We start from the raw sequence: 15423 nt of genomic DNA, 5'->3' as shown, positions 1-15423 counted from the left end.
ATGACGTGCTTCGTATTATTTAAAGTTGGGTTTCAATGCTACTTGGATGAATGATCTACCTGCATGAATTCATTATATATTGAACATTTCACAATGCTAATTGTGTGTTTGCAATTGGAAAAAACAGGAACTCTGACACTAATACTGAATACTAAAAAAAAAAATTATTCTCACTTCGCAAGACACATTTTTTTCTAGAGGTATTATTATGACGTGCAACACTGCATACAAAATAGGCTGTTTTAAGAGTAATGTTAACGTAGCCTGACATACAGTACGACTGCGCCCACGCTGGCGTTGTCTTGCCAAAGTTATTTTTCTTCTCTGCCTCCTTCCTTACAGAGTTGACAAAGAAAGAGCTACCTCTTTGCTTCAGAGAAATGGAACTAAGCCAAGAGTTCGACGTACTGTGTAAGAGACAGGCAGAAGGCTGGAGAGTTGAATGTCTTATTTTATAAAGCTGAATCGGGGAACCATTGATCCATATAGATCCTATAAATAAACAGAAGTCGGGCACAATACATTTAAAGGAATTTAGACTATCGGTAGGTAAAGACGACTTTTTCGATTGTGTTTGTGTTAAAAATGGACTTACATAGACAATGTTTACCTTTTTCTAATTTTAATATAATAAATGTAGATTTTATTGAACTGTTTGTTTAGATTTTTTAAAAAGGAAACTAAGCCAGCATAACGGCTGTTAAATTGCATGTTTAGTTACCAAGTACGCCTTTCCAAGCTGTTCAAATCTTACATTTTAACCTCAGTGAATCGACAAACTGCTGCTTCTTGTGTTTATTTGTGTTTTATTTTGTATTAAGGGGTTTAGAACAAATGACTTACTACTTTTAAAAATTAACGCGGTATTTCGAGCGAAATGCATATTTAACAGGGTGGCGCAGGTAAAGGTGTTCAATTTTGCGTTCCTGTTTCATTCAATTCGGAACCTGCCAGAGACTCGTTTTTTTGTTAATATGACATCATAACCCGTTGTCATTTATGGTTTAAGCAATCTCAACAAATCTATCATAGTACATTAGCAACGTGTACTATGCTTTTTTTTCCCCCATGGATAGGGTATTGTATGCATTTATGAATGCCTTACCATTGTGTAACATACTTCTTTGTGGTTTACCATACAGTACTGTAATTTACCGTGCTAAAACGTATTAGTTTTATTAGTATGAATTCAATAGTTCACCAATACTAATACCAATAATCTTTCTGTCAGCAAATATATAAGGTGACCATATTTCTCTGTGTTCAGCGAGACAGTTTGGGATAGTTAAGGCTTTTCAACTCACAACCCAATGCATTCTGGTACGTTTTACCTGTCTCAGGTACCATTCTTTCCTTTAAGAGAAGCAGGACTACGCTTACCAGAATGCATTGGGTTGTGAGTTGAAAAGCCTGAACTATCTATCCCAAACTGTCCTGCTGAACACGGAGCCATATGGTCACCTTACTAATATATAACTGTTGATGCTAATTTTAATAAAAACATACATATTAGGTACTTGTAATAGATGTTGTTAACCACATTTCCTGAAGGGTATTTAGAAATGCTATGTACTTTTAATAATGCATACAAATCATGTGTGGGTGCTGTAAGTGATTACACATTGTGCTCCAAACCATTTAGAACAAGCTTGCATGCAGAATGTATGTGCCATATTTTGTACATTATGTATGTTTTGAAACAGTGTGTCCTGAAACTATGCCAACCACACATTTGTGTTTAATATACCAAAAATAAATAGAAATACCATCCATGACATAGTCAATAAGGATTAGGGCCAGGATAGCACTGAATCCATGTGAGAAGTTTACCCTCATTTAGAAGGGCTTTTGCGATTATTGCACAATGATCACTGCCTCTAATGTGGTGAATGTGGCTAAGTTAGGTCACATCTACAGAGTAGTGAAAAGCATACATTTAACAAAAAAAAAAATCATAATAGTTCTGCATATGTCACCTTAATGTGCCATTGTCTAGTTCATGACACTGTTTAATTTTACAACAATTGTTAATATAAAATGGTATCAATATCTTTTAACAGATACGTAACAATAATTTGGCCTACTGATATTCTGTGTGCAGTTTGAGCAATAACATTGTATTGTCTTGTCTGGATCATCTTACTCCACAGGAAAGCTAAAAGGCAGCCATCATGAACGAGTGTCACTATGAAGAGAAGATGGAATTCTTCTACAACCACAGCAACAGCAAGACTGAAGATGATTGGTCGGGGGCCAGACTCATCATTATTCTGGTTTTTGGTTCGATATTCTGCTTCTTTATTTTCCTGTCAAATGCAATGGTCATAGCGGCAGTGATCACCAACAAGCGATTCCACTTTCCCTACTATTACCTACTTGCTAATTTAGCGGCGTCAGACTTTTTTGCCGGAATAGCCTATGTGTACCTTATGTTCAACACGGGGCCCGTCTCCAAAACACTCACCGTGCACCGCTGGTTTCTGCGGCAGGGTCTACTGGACACAAGCCTCTCAGCCTCCTTGGCAAACCTGCTGGTCATTGCTCTGGAACGTTACATTTCCGTAATGAAAATGACGGTGCACAGCAACCTCACAAAACGCAGAGTGACTGTCTTAATTATCATGGTGTGGGCAGTTTCCATTTTCATGGGCGCGGTGCCCAGTTTGGGGTGGAACTGCATCTGTAGCCTTAACGACTGCTCGATACTGGCACCCATTTATAGTCGCAGTTACCTGGTTTTCTGGTCGGTCTCCAACCTTTTGGTCTTTTTTATCATGGTGGTCGTGTACATGAGGATCTATATATATGTGAAGAAGAAAATTATCGTCCTGTCGCCTCACACCAAAGGCTCTATAAGTCGCAAGAGAACCCCTATGAAGCTCATAAAGACGGTGATGACAGTTCTAGGTGAGCTGGACCAATTATTTACATTTTTTATGAAGGTGGGGGGGGGCTTAAAGTTGTACTTTACACTGTAATATTTACATTTTCAGAGTATGTCATTCAATATTGGTTATGTCCAGTTTTTTGTATACAGTGCTCCCTCGCTATAACGCAGGTCTCGGGGAACACACAATATGAGTGTTGTAACCGAAGAGCGTTATAAACGGGGGAGGGGTTGGGGGGTGCCGCGGGACACATAACAACACACATCTGACAAATACAAAATAAAATAACTCACTCTCTATAATGCCCATATAGTGAAGTAAAAATGTAATGAATTAACCATGCATAAGCACCATGTAATCAACGCTATTTAAAAAAAAGGTAACATTCCCAGTCGTAGATCATTTTAATTAGCTGTTTTTAAACTAAAAATAGCCTAGCTAAACAGCGGTCAGTTCAGTTCGAAGCGACAGACAAGCAAACCAAGTGCGAGAGGGAGAGCGGGTCGTGAGAGGGGAAGAGGGAATGGGCTCGCCCCAGGTTCGGCGGAGTGGGGCTGAAGCAAAGCTGAAGTGTCTCGTCTCCCGGAGAAAGATGCAGCTCCTCTCGCAGCAAAAAAAGTAAATACATTAGGAAAGATAACCACGTAATAGGCCTAATATTTATTTAGTTATAAAACGAATGCTGAATAAGATGTCTGTTATAAAGTGCCAGCGCAGCTTTTCTTCAGTTCAGATACTGTATCAAAAGGGAGAGACAGAAACGGAAGTTAGACTGAGAAGTTGTTTATAGTTTGAACAACACCGGTACTGTATTTACTGTAGAAATATTGCGTGAATCACTAGTAACAATGAACAGTCCCTATTGGCAGAGGTTCCTTTTTATCAAGCCCACTAGCTGCCTGAGAATCTCACAGGATCAATCATTCTCTCGCAGCTTGTTACCTTGACTCAGACAGGGTGCAGATCCCTAATGCAGCTGACTCAAATCCCACTGAGTCAGTGCCGGTTTTCCCCTTTTACACCACACTTAATAACTAGGGTCCTTTTTCAGCGGCTACTGAAAAGACCCCTAAATGCTGAAACACTATATTGAGGTGGTTTTAAAATTGATGACTGTGGTACTGTGCATGTATCATTTTGAAAGGAAGGTTCAAGGTTGTCTGAACAGCTAGTAAGTCAGTTGGTGCTATGTGTTTATGTGGCACATACACTTTTATTGTGTGTTGCTGTGGGCATATTATTATCAGAACTCAAAAGTCACATTATAAAGTTCCAGCGCAGAATACACAGTAAATAAACATAATAAAGGGCCATTAACAATTGTCCTATTCTCAATGGAGCGGTTGCCATTGAAAAATACAAATAAGTCTCACCTTTTTTCACATTATTTTGGTAGTACCTTTCCGGGAATTTGGGTTTCCATGTAGTTTTCTTTTAGGGAGAGAAATTCTCCTTTCTAAATGCAAACAACCTCATTAAATACGGGAGGGCATATTTAAAAGTGTCTGTCTGCGTTCTAATTTGGCCTCTCGTGCAGCTTTCTTAAACTGGGTTTCCACAAGGCTTTTAGTTTGGGTTGAAGCACTGCAAGTGCAGTCTGCCTCACTTGGACACAAACAAGTTTAATAAAAAAAAGCAAAGGACACAACACAAAAAAAACCAAGACAACACAAAACCCCAATACAAAAAAACAAACAACATGGACGGAATCACAGAATTCAGAGAAAAAAATGGAAAAAATAAATCCAAAAAATTCAAAATAATAAAACAGATTTTATAGGGCCCTACAAATACCAGCATTCCATAAGAAAGCGCTGTGTACTATCTATGTATTATTTGCTAAAAAATTTTTGACTGCATATATCTATTTATTATAAACCTATTATACATGTACATATATAACAAGTTTTCCTACAGAACTGTAGCTTCAGCAGTTCTGATCCTTACAGAAGTCAGAGCACTTTAGGTTAATGATAAAAAAATGATCCAGTCAAAATCTTAAGTACAGTACATTTTCAAAACACTGGTAGTAAAGGCTACCCTACTCACCCTCATTTCCCACTGCGTAATATTCTATAATAATAAATAAACAAATTAGTGGAACAAACAGTTTTTTTTTTCTTTTTCATGTTTTTGTTCTTCAAAAACAAATCTTGCTCACTGAATTGAAAGTTTAAGAGATTTTACTTTACCTGTATAGATGGTCGCTCAAGCCTGGTGCAGTCGGTCGCTCGCAGCAATAATACAGAAGACCACTTGGCCAGAATTCCCAACTATACTAATTTAATACATTTTGGGGTACAAACATGCCTTTTTTTGTCCTTGGTAGGTACCCATGATAGATGCTACTTAAGGCTAGTGTACAATGAATTGCATTTTACTGTTAAGAGACAGAAAAGTCTAGGCTTAAAGCAAACAGCTATCCGATGACCAAACATAACTGTCCGATGATGAAAAAAATATCTTTCTGTGCTTAGCAGAGGGCTTTGCTTATTTATTTATTTATTTATTTATTTATGTATTTATTTATGTATTTAGTTATTTCAGAGGGCTGCATTTTTTTAATACGTAGTATCTTCAGTATTTTTTTATAACATTGCTTATAAAAATACTAAACTATAAAGTACTATCATTTTATGTCAAATAGTAATAATTTGAAACATTTAATAAATGGTGTTGCATGCAAAGAAAATACTGAATGAAGAGGTGTCTAAACCCCTCGTACTTCATGCTTATTTTTTCCTATTTGGTCAAAGAAGCTTGCCAGGGCTACTTCCAGCAGATCTCCGTTGTTAATAAAGAATTGCTTGGTACAACCTTCAGGTATAGTAGAAACTTGTGTGAGGTTAGATCAGAAACGGGATCTTCACTACTGAAGTTTCGTGAATATAAAGTATGGCTTTCTGACATGTTTTAGCATGAGAAGGCGATTTACCCACCCTTTTAAATCATGCCATGCTTTGGCCACGCATGGAATGTGTGCGATGTGTGCTACGTCATATTCTCAAGGAGGCTGTGCTGACCAGTGGTTAAAGAAATGGGCTTGTAACCAGGAGGTCCCCGGTTCAAATCCCACCTCAGCCACTGACTCATTGTGTGACCCTGAGAAAGTCACTTAACCTTGTGCTCTGTCTTTCGGGTGAGACGTAGTTGTAAGTGACTCTGCAGCTGATGCACAGTTCACACACCTTAGTCTCTGTAAGTCGCCTTGGATAAAGGTGTCTGCTAAATAATAAACAAATGACAATAGAGAGAGAATCAGGAGTTTCTAAACTGCATGGAAACCTAGCCTGTGACTGCCTACTGGTAGATCTTTAAAACAATATATAACATTACTGTTCATTATTGTCTTAAAGTGGCTTTGCTGGTATTTTGGTACCATGTGGTCACTTTTATTAACACTTTGTTGATGCTTATTAGAAAAGTGAGCCAGATTTCTCAAGGTCTTTAGAACAAAGTGCAGTGTGTTAATATCTTCGCAATGGTAGAGAGTAGAGTGATGTCCTTTGGAACACTTTGAGACATTGTCTCTTTTAAATCTTAAAGCAGTCTTTCAATAGGATTAGTATTTTAAAAGATACATTGGGCATCAAGAAATTCATTTCTGCTGTTAACAATGCTACTGACTTCATTTCCTACGGTGGTTAGAATTTGATTAGATTTGTAGTTTCACAGTTCTGTATTTTAATGTTGTTTTTTGTTCCGTGTACATTTAAGTGTTTGAAAGGTGGTGGTTTTCCATTAGGTCTGCTGAGAAAGACAGGTGCCCATCACAGAAGGCGCTGTGTGAGAATGCTCTCTTGAGGCCGGCCTCATGTAAAGCATTTCAGGCCATCGTGGTGTGGATTTATTCAGAGAAGCTGCTTGGCGCCTCTCTCTCTCTCCCTCTCTCTCTCTCTCTCTCTCTCTCTCTCTCTCTTTCTCTCTCTCTCTCTGACATCATTGTTTAGTGGAACTTTTCCTTGTTAAAGGTGTACGGTTCCATTTCTTCTTAAAAATAATGTCAGTCTTCTTCAGGTAACTTCCTGAATAAGTGTGTTATTCAGGAACAAAGCAAATCCAAAGACAGTACAGGATGCAATCACAACAATACTCTAAGCAAACTTACAAGTCTCAGCAGGTGGAATCTTGAGCAACAAAGCTATAGGTAAACCTACAGGTCTTGACAGGTGGTATTCGAACAATGAAATACCTTTTACAAGCATTAATATACTTATTACTGCCCACTGGGAGTGGAACTCCACCTAGAGGGAGTGGAAATCTCCTACTTTCACCAATGAACAGAGTCAGACCCTTTTTACTGGAGGCGAGCCATCAGGCGCCCCGTGATGCAGCACCAAAGCACACCACCTTTAATTGAAGTTTGTGGTTTAGAAGCAGTTTTAGCTGGGTTGATTGTGGTTTGCACATATGATAAAAATCAGCTTAAGTAGAAACAGCTCATACATTAACAAGGGTCATCCGCCCAAGGTCACAACTGCTCTCTGAGTCATAAAAACCAGTTTATGGTCATGATTCTCAGACATGGATGTATTTCAGGCCAGACAAGAATTCAAAAAGCCTTAAACACAGGAAAATCACAGAATACTCAGAGATTCAATGATTCTTCACTTCTTTACCATTTAAAGGGGCACATAAAATTATTACTGTTGGAAAGCATGGAATTTGAACGTTTTAATGCAATATAAGATATATGTATTCTTTTTTCAGGCTCGTACACTGTTGGTCTTTTACAGAAGATTGACGGATAAACTGATAAGATACGAGATTCTAAGAATGCATTGAAATTCCAACGACGGAGACTGTTGGAACATAACAAAAGAATAGCAAGTTACTAGAACTTTGGACAAAAATGTGTACCTTAAGTCTGTTTTAATGAGAGATTGGCTCAGGAAGCATGCACTATGTTTGGAAACTGCTGATTGATTAAAGGAACTGAGACATCCGAGTTTAACATGCTGTGCTAATCTGATTATCTGACTTCCTAGCATGTGGTTTGGTAAATTTACATATCAAAACGACTAACTGCAATTTACCCTTGCATAAACAACACCTTTCCTTGCATAACACTTGTAGTCACGTTTTTACACAAACATCAAACAAACCTGTTACACACGACACTTCGCTATGGGAACTGTCCCTTAGGCGCTGGACAAATGGAAGGTGGGGGGGGGGGGGGGTGCTGGGGGTGCTAAGGAACGGATCCTCATTTCTATAAAATGCAACCTGTAACTTTAAATAGGAGAGAAGAAAATCTTCACTGTGCTTGGTGTAAGGTTTTCCCACATCTACATAACAAACTAAGATGGACAAACCATTTAATTAAAGAACTCTGTGTAGTCTTTTGACTTCAGAATCAATCTTGCACAATGCATACGGGTGGCGGCATGATATCTCTGACCTCAGAAGACTGCACTGCCATGGACGGGATGCTGGAAACAGGCTGCGTGATCTCCTCGCTGCAGGCTGCGAGCTGCTGCGTGTATTATTAGCAGAGAAGACATGGCAAACTCCCAGCCTGCTGTAATGGCCAACTACTTACATCTGTTTGAGGGAAAGAGAATTTGTCGCAGCACTTTTCTTTCCCTACCTTTTTGTTTTTATTACTTCAATTACAATTTATATTAAACCTTACAAAGGTTTTAAATGTCTTACCTCACATCTTCATGCTTAAACTATAACAAGTTTTAATGACATATATATTTTTTTATAAATAATTACTCAATACCAGTGCAATAAATACCTATAAATGAAACAAGTCTATACCATTAGCAAACTATATCTAGGTCTGTCTGAATTTCCACTAGGTAGTGAAATGTATAAAATCTCATGTCCTGTAGTGGAATACATGGAGTGGTTTACAAGCGTTTTTTTATTCTGCGGGCCATTTGAAACCAGCAGACGTCACCACTCTGGGAAGCCTTGGATAACATACATTGAAATATGAGGTATTAGGCACTGCCAACATTTAAACAGCATGCCCAGCTGGATAAAATGAGCTTAATAAAGGGTATTTCTTACAGAGGTGTTATATAGTGAGCACTGGAGACTCAAATGCTCCAACCGTGACTCTGTGTTTTTCCAATCCTTGTTTTGTTTTTAAGACTGTCTGCATATGCGGCACATTGACCTTTGTGTGGTGGCTTTGTGACTGCCCTGAGGTCAAAGTTGAGACCGTTAAACCCATTTCAACCAGATTTGAGAGGTCTCCAGAGGTGAAAGGCAAGTGGCTTCTTAACACAGACTGCTTTCATGGAAACAGGCTCAGGTCTTTTTAGATAGTACTGTAGCCGCCTTGGCTTAGATCAGCAACTGCACGGGTAAGGAAAACACATGCAGTTAGATGCCAACCCGGTGGTTATTATCTGGAAAATTCCAGTGTTCCATTTGAATTCAACATTTTTTTAAAAAGCAAAAAAGGGATGCCGTTTGCACATTGTTGAGAAATGAGCTTGAAAAACTATCGAGAGGTAGCAACCCTAGGTGAGGGACTGCGAAGGTCTGCACCCAGAGTCTCCAAGGAGACCTCAAAGATAATAGATGGTCCTTCAGCATATCTGTTTACTACTGTACAGTATACAGGTTTCCTGTATTGAAACACTCCCATTTTGTTCAAAGTGAAGCATGTTTGGTTTCCTCCAGTTGATTGTGTGACCTAATCTGATCACAGACAATGCACACTGGTTCTCTAGGGTAGCACAATAGGCATTATGCTTGAATGAGACTTTATCAAATGATGTTCACTGGTAATACAGTGTCTTTACAATGACAATGCAATGGTACTGCACTAAGAAACAATGGTAGCTCATGAGCAATGGGTATAATGGTACCACTTTTAACCTAATTATTTAATTAATAAATACTATCCGTATTAGTAAAATAAGTTGATGCGCAAGCACAAGAAATGTGCAAGGCTCAGAAATCACAGGGATTGTGCAGGTTTATGCGAGCAAGAAATTCTTATCCTTGCTTTTTACTTGGTCTCTTGCACAGCCTCATTGATCCCATGTGTTGTTTTTTTTTTTGTTAGCATGGGCATGCACGTTACACATTACAGTGTATTCTGCTGCATTGAACTGTAATCACAACATCTTACAGTATTTATAAAAATCAATAATGTGCTGAACCACAGAACATGCATCAGTGCAAACTTTGCTTCATATGTCAAATAAAAAAGTACAATAAATAAGTAAGCTTTAAATACTATGTTAGTATTTTAAACAGTTTTTTGGTTGAAGTTGAAAGGGGGTTCTACCAAAATATAGCAGCATTAATTAGTCTCCCAGAGTGTATATTTGAGTGGTGCAGAAATTTGGAAGAATGAAGGCCTTTGTTAAATGAAACTTCTTTTGTGCCAACAGATAGGGATATTATGGAGGAGCTGGCTATTCTGGTACATTATAAACCACAGTACAGGTATCTTTGTTATATTTCACTCAAGGGCACTGTTTATACAGCCAATGTGACGGGTGCTAAGTGAAAGGAGTTTTTTTTTTTTCACATAGGCCTATTTATTCTCCAGAAATTACATGTGTGTGTGTATCGCTTTAAGAATGGACAGCTGTCGCACGAATGACGATGATGTTTTGAGTTGTGACAGGAAACGCTGTATATTGTAATATTGTATATTGTAATGGGTTTCCCCTAAAAATGTTCTTTAAATATTTCAGTCAGTTTGTTGTTGACAGAACAGAATGTGTTCACATTTACTGTCAGATGCAATATAGAGGTTGTATAAAGCCTGTGACTTTAAGCTGATTTTATCTTCACAGTTTAGTTATTTTCTTGCCATTAATAACCAATGACTTAATAACACATCCATGCGTTATCATATATAGTAGTTATAGAAACTCATTTCTGTAGTTAACTTAATTTTGTGGTGTGTTTTTCTGTTTTGCATTATTTAAACAAGTGAATTAAATTCAGTATGTTGCCATGGGGCAAAGCTCTGAGGCCCTCCAACCGGAACAGGAGAACTCCAGCTAACTTTGATTGCTAGTTATTTAGTTTCACTTTTAAAACAGCTTTTATATGTCAGACCTCCAGGTGCAAATCATCAAACCATTATGACTACAAAAAGTAATCAGGCCTCTTGAGCTTCCATAAACACATGCCTCAAATATTCCTGCGATAAGCTTGTCAAAAACATTTCGCAATGAACTGATGAATTGATGGTGTTGTGTGGTTATTGAAGGAACACAGTAGGATCAGAATTTCAAAATGAACTCCACACTCACAATCAGGTTCCAAGCAGACCCCTCGGGACACCTTCTGAATGCACTACGTTCAATTATCTACCAGGCAATGGCAGATTGGGGTCAATTACAATTGTCTCAGTCACATAACAGCCTAATCATAGCTTAGCATGTCCATGAAGACAGACCATTTTCCCCCCTCCGGCAACATTCCCAAGGGTAGAAAATAAAGAGGAACACATCTAACCAGAACATTCAATACACCTGCAGTACATACTGGCTACTGCAGATAGAACATAAACATTGCAGACACACACTGAAGTGACTTTTGCAGGAGTCATTCTGTCATTGCTCATATCGTAAAAAAGGCAGATTGTGAATGAGTCTTAAACTCTTTGGTTGTTATTGGCATGGTAAAGCAAAAAGCAGCTTGGAGGAACAGGAAACTGGGCATGCTGTTACATGAAAATCCCTGCTGTTATTGATACCGCTGCAATAACTGAACTGAGCACTTGGTTTTTGTCTCAACTTGTTTCCACACAGACAGAGCTATAATATTGTGCCTGAATACCTGACAGACTTTAAACATGTAGCTTTCAAATCGGATGCAGGGGTGGTAATAAGACTCCTATTGCATAGCAGTTTCACCCATTCCAGGTTTTAAAATTAGCCTGATTAGCCCCAGTGTAGATATAACAAGTGCAGGTGTGTCTTAATAAACTCCTAGTAAAACCAGGAATGGATCAAACTGCTATGCAAGTACCTTTAAGTAAAAAAAATTTTCTGCTAGAGCTTTCTTCAATGTACTCAGTACGCCTTAGAATTCTGATTCGGTGTTTTGAAGTTCTGTACATGTAAAGAAACTCTAAGATGCCAACCATACAGAATGTGAAAACACTATTTGCTCATTGGGCTTGTTGTTTCTTTAAAACACAAGACCCTCTTCACCAAATGAAGACATTTTCAAAGCACTGTTTAACCTCAGAGAATGTTTATTAGAAAATGACTTTGTGTCTTGAAAACAGCTCTTACAGAGATGTGGCTAGGGCCCACAGTCAGTTGACTTCAAATTAAATAACATAGTAAAACTAGAAAAATAAACTAAAAACTTAAACTGATGATTCTTTTCATTGTTAATGTTCTTGTAATCGTAGCTCTGCCTAGAATTCCAAATTGACAAAAACACCATTTACAGTAAATTATTTTATTTGTGTGAAAATATATTGAGACATAACACGTTGTATTCAGCATGCCAAGAACAGGTACCATGTGCAGAAGGCAAGCTGTTCCAAGAGCAACACAACAGGCCAGTCTGATACCTTGGAGGAGTGTCTGCTAACTATACTGGCAGTTAAACAATGTGCAGTTAGTGAATGCAGACAATGTACAGAATTATTAAATGCGGGTGTATTTAACCTGAGCTGGTGTGTTTCCAAGAAGCTGCCCTTTGTACACTTTGTGAGGGTTTTACTCACATTAAACAATGCTGGGTGTGTTTTGTACTACATTTCTTCTTTTGTGGTGTTTTGTGCTGCGGGTGTTTTGAATGTCCTGTTAGGGGTTGGTGTGTGTAGGAGCACTGCAGGTTATAATACAGTAGTATTCTTTGTTGTTTTTTTGTTCCCTTTTAACATAAAAAAATATGTATAAAACACAGGCTTTAGATTGTAACATCCCAAGTTTATACTGAACCCACATGACAGACCATGTACTGTAGCGTGTGAGGACACATTGCTGTTATTGCACTGTAAAGGGGTCAGGGTTACACCTTACAATACTGGCCACACATTTCTTTGAATGCTAATAGATACAAATTCATTATGAATCTGTGACCATGTTAAAGTCTTCACAACTAGAAAATGTAATTACGAAATAACTACAAAACATGAACTCCTGTATGTAACTGTAGGAGTAATACAGTAGACTAATACAAACCAGTTGGTAACAGAACCTGTTCACATTAGTGATATGTTCAGAGTACTGATTGTAATCTGTACCGTAAGAAAAATGCCCTGTCAAGTTTTGTTTTTGTTACTTTCATCAAAGAATCAGATAACCCATTGAATAAGAAATACAAACTGCTAGAAATGTTATACACCTCACAGAATTATGATATGGATGTTGGTTTCTACTGCTGCTGTTGGCTTGCATTTCATTAGGATAGAGTCATTCAGTTTAATTAGTCCCTCAACATTTTCCACCAGTTACCCTAATGGGCATAAACTCCACTTTATCCCACTGCCCGTTTGTACGAACGATTTCTTTGTGCTGATAAGAGGTTCTACTATATCATATTACAATGTGGAATTTGGATCTATAAAATAGGTTCTACTATGTCATATTAGAATGTGGAATTTGTGTCTATCAAAGAGGTTCTACTATATCATATTAGAATGTGGAATTCGGCTCTATAAAAGAGGTTCTACTATGTCATATTAGAATGTGGACTTCGGATCTATAAAATGAGAGCAAGGGCGTGGTTAACATGTTACGGCAGATTTTACACCCTATTATTATTATTATTATTATTATTATTATTATTATTATTATTATTATTAATAGTAATATTATGATGATGTCTCCTCTAGGTGTTTTTGTAATCTGTTGGACTCCTGGGCTGGTTGTTCTCCTGCTTGACGGTCTACACTGCTCCAGCTGTGGGTTGCTGGATGTGAAGCAGTGGTTCCTGCAGCTGGCCATGCTGAACTCCATCATCAATCCCATCATTTACTCCTACAAGGACGAAGAGATGCGCAACACCTTCCGGAACATGATCAGCTGTGGGAGAAACAGAGGAAGGATTTCCAGAACCAGCTCCAGAGCGCTGAGCTGCAGCATTGAGCCCAGTCGTAATACTGAGGAAAGTTCGATTTCTTTTCACAAGGAGGTCAAGGCGTGAATGCAGTACCGGGACTCAGGACCTTATTTGTTGCTGGATAGCAAAGGATCCTAGACATCAAGAAGTGCTGGCTTATTCAATATCAACTGTCTTTAGAAAAGCAGGAGGTGTCGGGCATTCTCAAAACTGCAAGTGGAAATTGAAAACCATGGATTGTGCATGATTGCTCAAGCACAGTGCCCAGAGGACAGCCTGAGTGGTGTTTACTGCAGCTAGCCAGCCCCCTGGTGGTGCTTCTGACTGTACTATATTATTGTGTGGGGAGGGATGTTTGAGTCATGATTTGGGTGAAACTGATGTACTTTTAAATGCAGGTTTCATTGGCACATTGGGTGCACAGCTGTTGGGCCACAAAAAATACCTGAAGGTAATGGTGACTACAATGTCACTGCATGCCCCTACAAGTTCCAAGCCAGTTTCTTCCTAGTTCATTACAATTAACAGCCAATCAGCGATTCAGACTTCCTGTATTTATGTTTATTAGAAAACATATGTGAAATTGAACCCCTAAAGCTTTTTATTTTATTTTTTAGTATAAAAAGCTCAACGCATTGTTTCATCTTAGATTTTTCTATATAGATTTAAGAGCAATTGTGTGTGGTGCTGATTTTTGACACTGTAGTCTAATAAATCATTGAGATAGTATACATGTTCCTACATTTGAATGGCTTTGAAAAAAAAAAATAGACAAACTATTTGCCTTGCTGTAGTATACAATTTAGAAAAGTCTGTGTGTGTGTGTGTGTATATATATATATATATATGTAACACGGCCTCACTCACGGTCGTTCGTTTGCCCCTATAAATGAGCACTAACTAAACAAACAGCGGAACCTACTCTAATAAGCTAAGCTGTTTACCGGCTGAAAAACACACAGAAAAAGCACACACTGTACCTTTTTCATTGATGCGCACACGCGCAGCAGCCCTGAAGGAACTACCTTTTCTCTTTAAATACCCTTCACCTGGCTCTAATTTACAATGACAGCCAGGTGCAGGTGATAATTAACCATTAAATAAATTACTAAACAATACACGTTTTTGGCAGGGAGGATATTAACCCCTCCCCTGCCTTGTTACAATATACATATATATATTTAACTTCAAATGAAGTGCTTTTATTATTTGTTTCAATTGTGACAGTTTTTTTTTTCTTCGAATCTGTTAATTATTTTGATATACTGCAAGTAACCTTTAATTAATAACAGCACATACAATTAACTTTCTATTCATTGTGTATAAAAGATTATTGATGTTAAAATAATAATCATTCCAGTGATGGTTAATAATGCAATAGATCAATCAATCAATCAATCTTTATTTTATATAGCGCCTTTCATAGTGGACCACCATCACAAAGCGCTTTACAAGATGCAGTTGCAAAAACAATGCATAATACATTAAGTACAGTAAAAAAAACAAAACATGTATTTAATACCAA

General features: G+C 38.0%; 1 protein-coding gene across 1 annotated transcript; it reads left to right on the top strand.

Annotated features, from left to right (window-relative positions):
* The first annotated feature begins 261 nt into the window (after positions 1–261).
* LOC131738142 (lysophosphatidic acid receptor 3-like) lies at positions 262–14627 on the top strand. The gene is made up of 3 exons (XM_059031895.1): positions 262–545; positions 2151–2907; positions 13672–14627. Exons 2-3 carry the CDS (start codon positions 2172–2174, stop codon positions 13980–13982), a joined length of 1047 nt encoding a protein of 348 aa, XP_058887878.1. The 5' UTR covers positions 262–545; positions 2151–2171; the 3' UTR covers positions 13983–14627.
* Positions 14628–15423: the final 796 nt, after the last annotated feature.

Source organism: Acipenser ruthenus, chromosome 10 (genome assembly GCF_902713425.1).
Source record: "Acipenser ruthenus chromosome 10, fAciRut3.2 maternal haplotype, whole genome shotgun sequence".
NCBI lineage: Eukaryota > Metazoa > Chordata > Actinopteri > Acipenseriformes > Acipenseridae > Acipenser > Acipenser ruthenus.
The sequence above is the reverse complement of the archived record's forward strand: the minus strand, read 5'-3'. Positions and strand labels throughout refer to the sequence as shown.